The sequence below is a fragment of the Penaeus monodon genome, chromosome 21, assembly GCF_015228065.2.
Source record: "Penaeus monodon isolate SGIC_2016 chromosome 21, NSTDA_Pmon_1, whole genome shotgun sequence".
NCBI lineage: Eukaryota > Metazoa > Arthropoda > Malacostraca > Decapoda > Penaeidae > Penaeus > Penaeus monodon.
Genome location: NC_051406.1, coordinates 31131853 through 31133491, shown reverse-complemented (window position 1 = coordinate 31133491; position 1639 = coordinate 31131853). Strand labels below are relative to the sequence as shown.

General features: G+C 48.6%; 1 protein-coding gene across 1 annotated transcript in view; it reads left to right on the top strand.

Annotated features, from left to right (window-relative positions):
• Nucleotides 1–914: 914 nt before the first annotated feature.
• The window catches only part of LOC119586649, a 34958-nt gene continuing 34233 nt past the window's right edge, over nt 915–1639 (top strand). The window contains 1 exon segment of the mRNA XM_037935389.1: nt 915–1541. Within this exon segment, the coding sequence (XP_037791317.1) occupies nt 1526–1541 (16 nt within the window). The 5' untranslated portion in view covers nt 915–1525.

Here is a 1639-nt window from a genome sequence, read left to right as displayed (position 1 = left end):
CAAGTAACCATTGCAAGAAGTTACAAAAAGAAAACAGTTTTGGCTTCACTATGCTATCCCTTCGTCCCAGAGTAGGCGTTGGGGTTACACAGTAGGGGCGAGGAGGGGAAGAGGGAGGGGAAACATCTTGGAGTACCTTGACCTGATTGCGTAACCTTCACCTGCTGAAGAATCTCCGAAGCCTGTGCGCGCAGGCTACCTCCTTGGAAGGAATGAACTCCCGCACCCCAGAGGACAGCGATCCAGACAGTATCATTGTCCGTGGCGTTTTGCCTGTCTGGGGAAGAGAATCTAAGCGACATTCTGGAAGGAGTAGGATGATGGAAGGTTAGATGTATCAATGTATATACGAGTCGAGCAGTTGTCGAGCAGTGTCCGCGAACGTCCGTCACATGTGGGTCTTCCTTTTTGCTTTGTGGTCGCCTGCTCGGATGCTCAGAAAATTTCCAATGCTTTTCGTGCCTCTTTCAGTAGATATGGATCACTTTCTTATGACAGATGAGTATATTATTTTTCCCTGGAATATTGTCTGATCCTCATTTGCATGGATGATTTACATAAGCTATATTGATTTTGTTGTACTCTAATAGAATTATGTCATTATTATTTTTAGAATATCAATTAGCTAAGTGTAGCGATGGCTTCCTATGGTGATTACTGACTGTTTCTCAGCCTTTTCGGGTCAGATCACGCAGACATTGGCCGTGCTGGGGCCTGGCATAAGCGCCGGAATTTCATCCCTCCATCGCCATATCGCTGCCTGTAATTTCCCCACCTTGTAGGGCGTCGGGTCTGGTGAAAAAAAAGAACCGGGACATGCATCGGGCCCAAGGCGACAGGCAGAGCGACGGTTTGTAATCCGGTTAGGGTTGACGTGGGCGGCAGCGGGCGGCGGGCAGGCAGTGAGGCGTTTGCGTCGGAGTGCGGCACACCTGGAACAACTCGCGGTGACCGAAAGCCCTGCGACTGACCTCTCGTTCGCTCGGCAGCGCGACAGAACCACCGCCGGTTCCAAGTGCTCTTGGGAGGAGTTCCGTTGTGCGACGTTTGGCGCCGACCAACCTGAGCTGCGATTTCCAAGCGCACTGACTTTGTGCTGCGAGAAACTCTATCCGAGTTTCGATTTTTCTATATTTGTGGTGGTGCGTTTAAGATAATACCTTAAGTCAGCCATCTACATTTATATTAATTTTCCTTAATCAACTCTGGACTTCTTTGTGAAATCCACAAGAAACCTTAAAAGCGTGCCGTGCTTCCTGTAGCTATTTCGTAGAGCCATTTGCTTGTAACTGACCGCGCGCACTCGTGCTCGGGCTGCAGAGTGCACGCAGTAATTATATCGTGACTTTCACTCCTGCATCCAGCCTATGGCAGAATGTGATAAGTTCGAAGGTGTTCACGATGACTAGTGATCAAACCAGAAAAAGAAATTAAACATATTTATTCAATATATTTGCTAGAATAGTTAGCAGAGCAAGTCACCGGAGACAGAAAACGCGAAAGGAGAAGAAAACCTGCAAACAAGATGAACGTATCCACAGGTGAGAGCAGAGGAACTTTGTGCTTCCCTTTCCCGCTTGTAGTTCTTCTCGGCGGCTCGCTAAAGGAGCCATCCTGGCGCGGACCTCAAGCAAAGCGG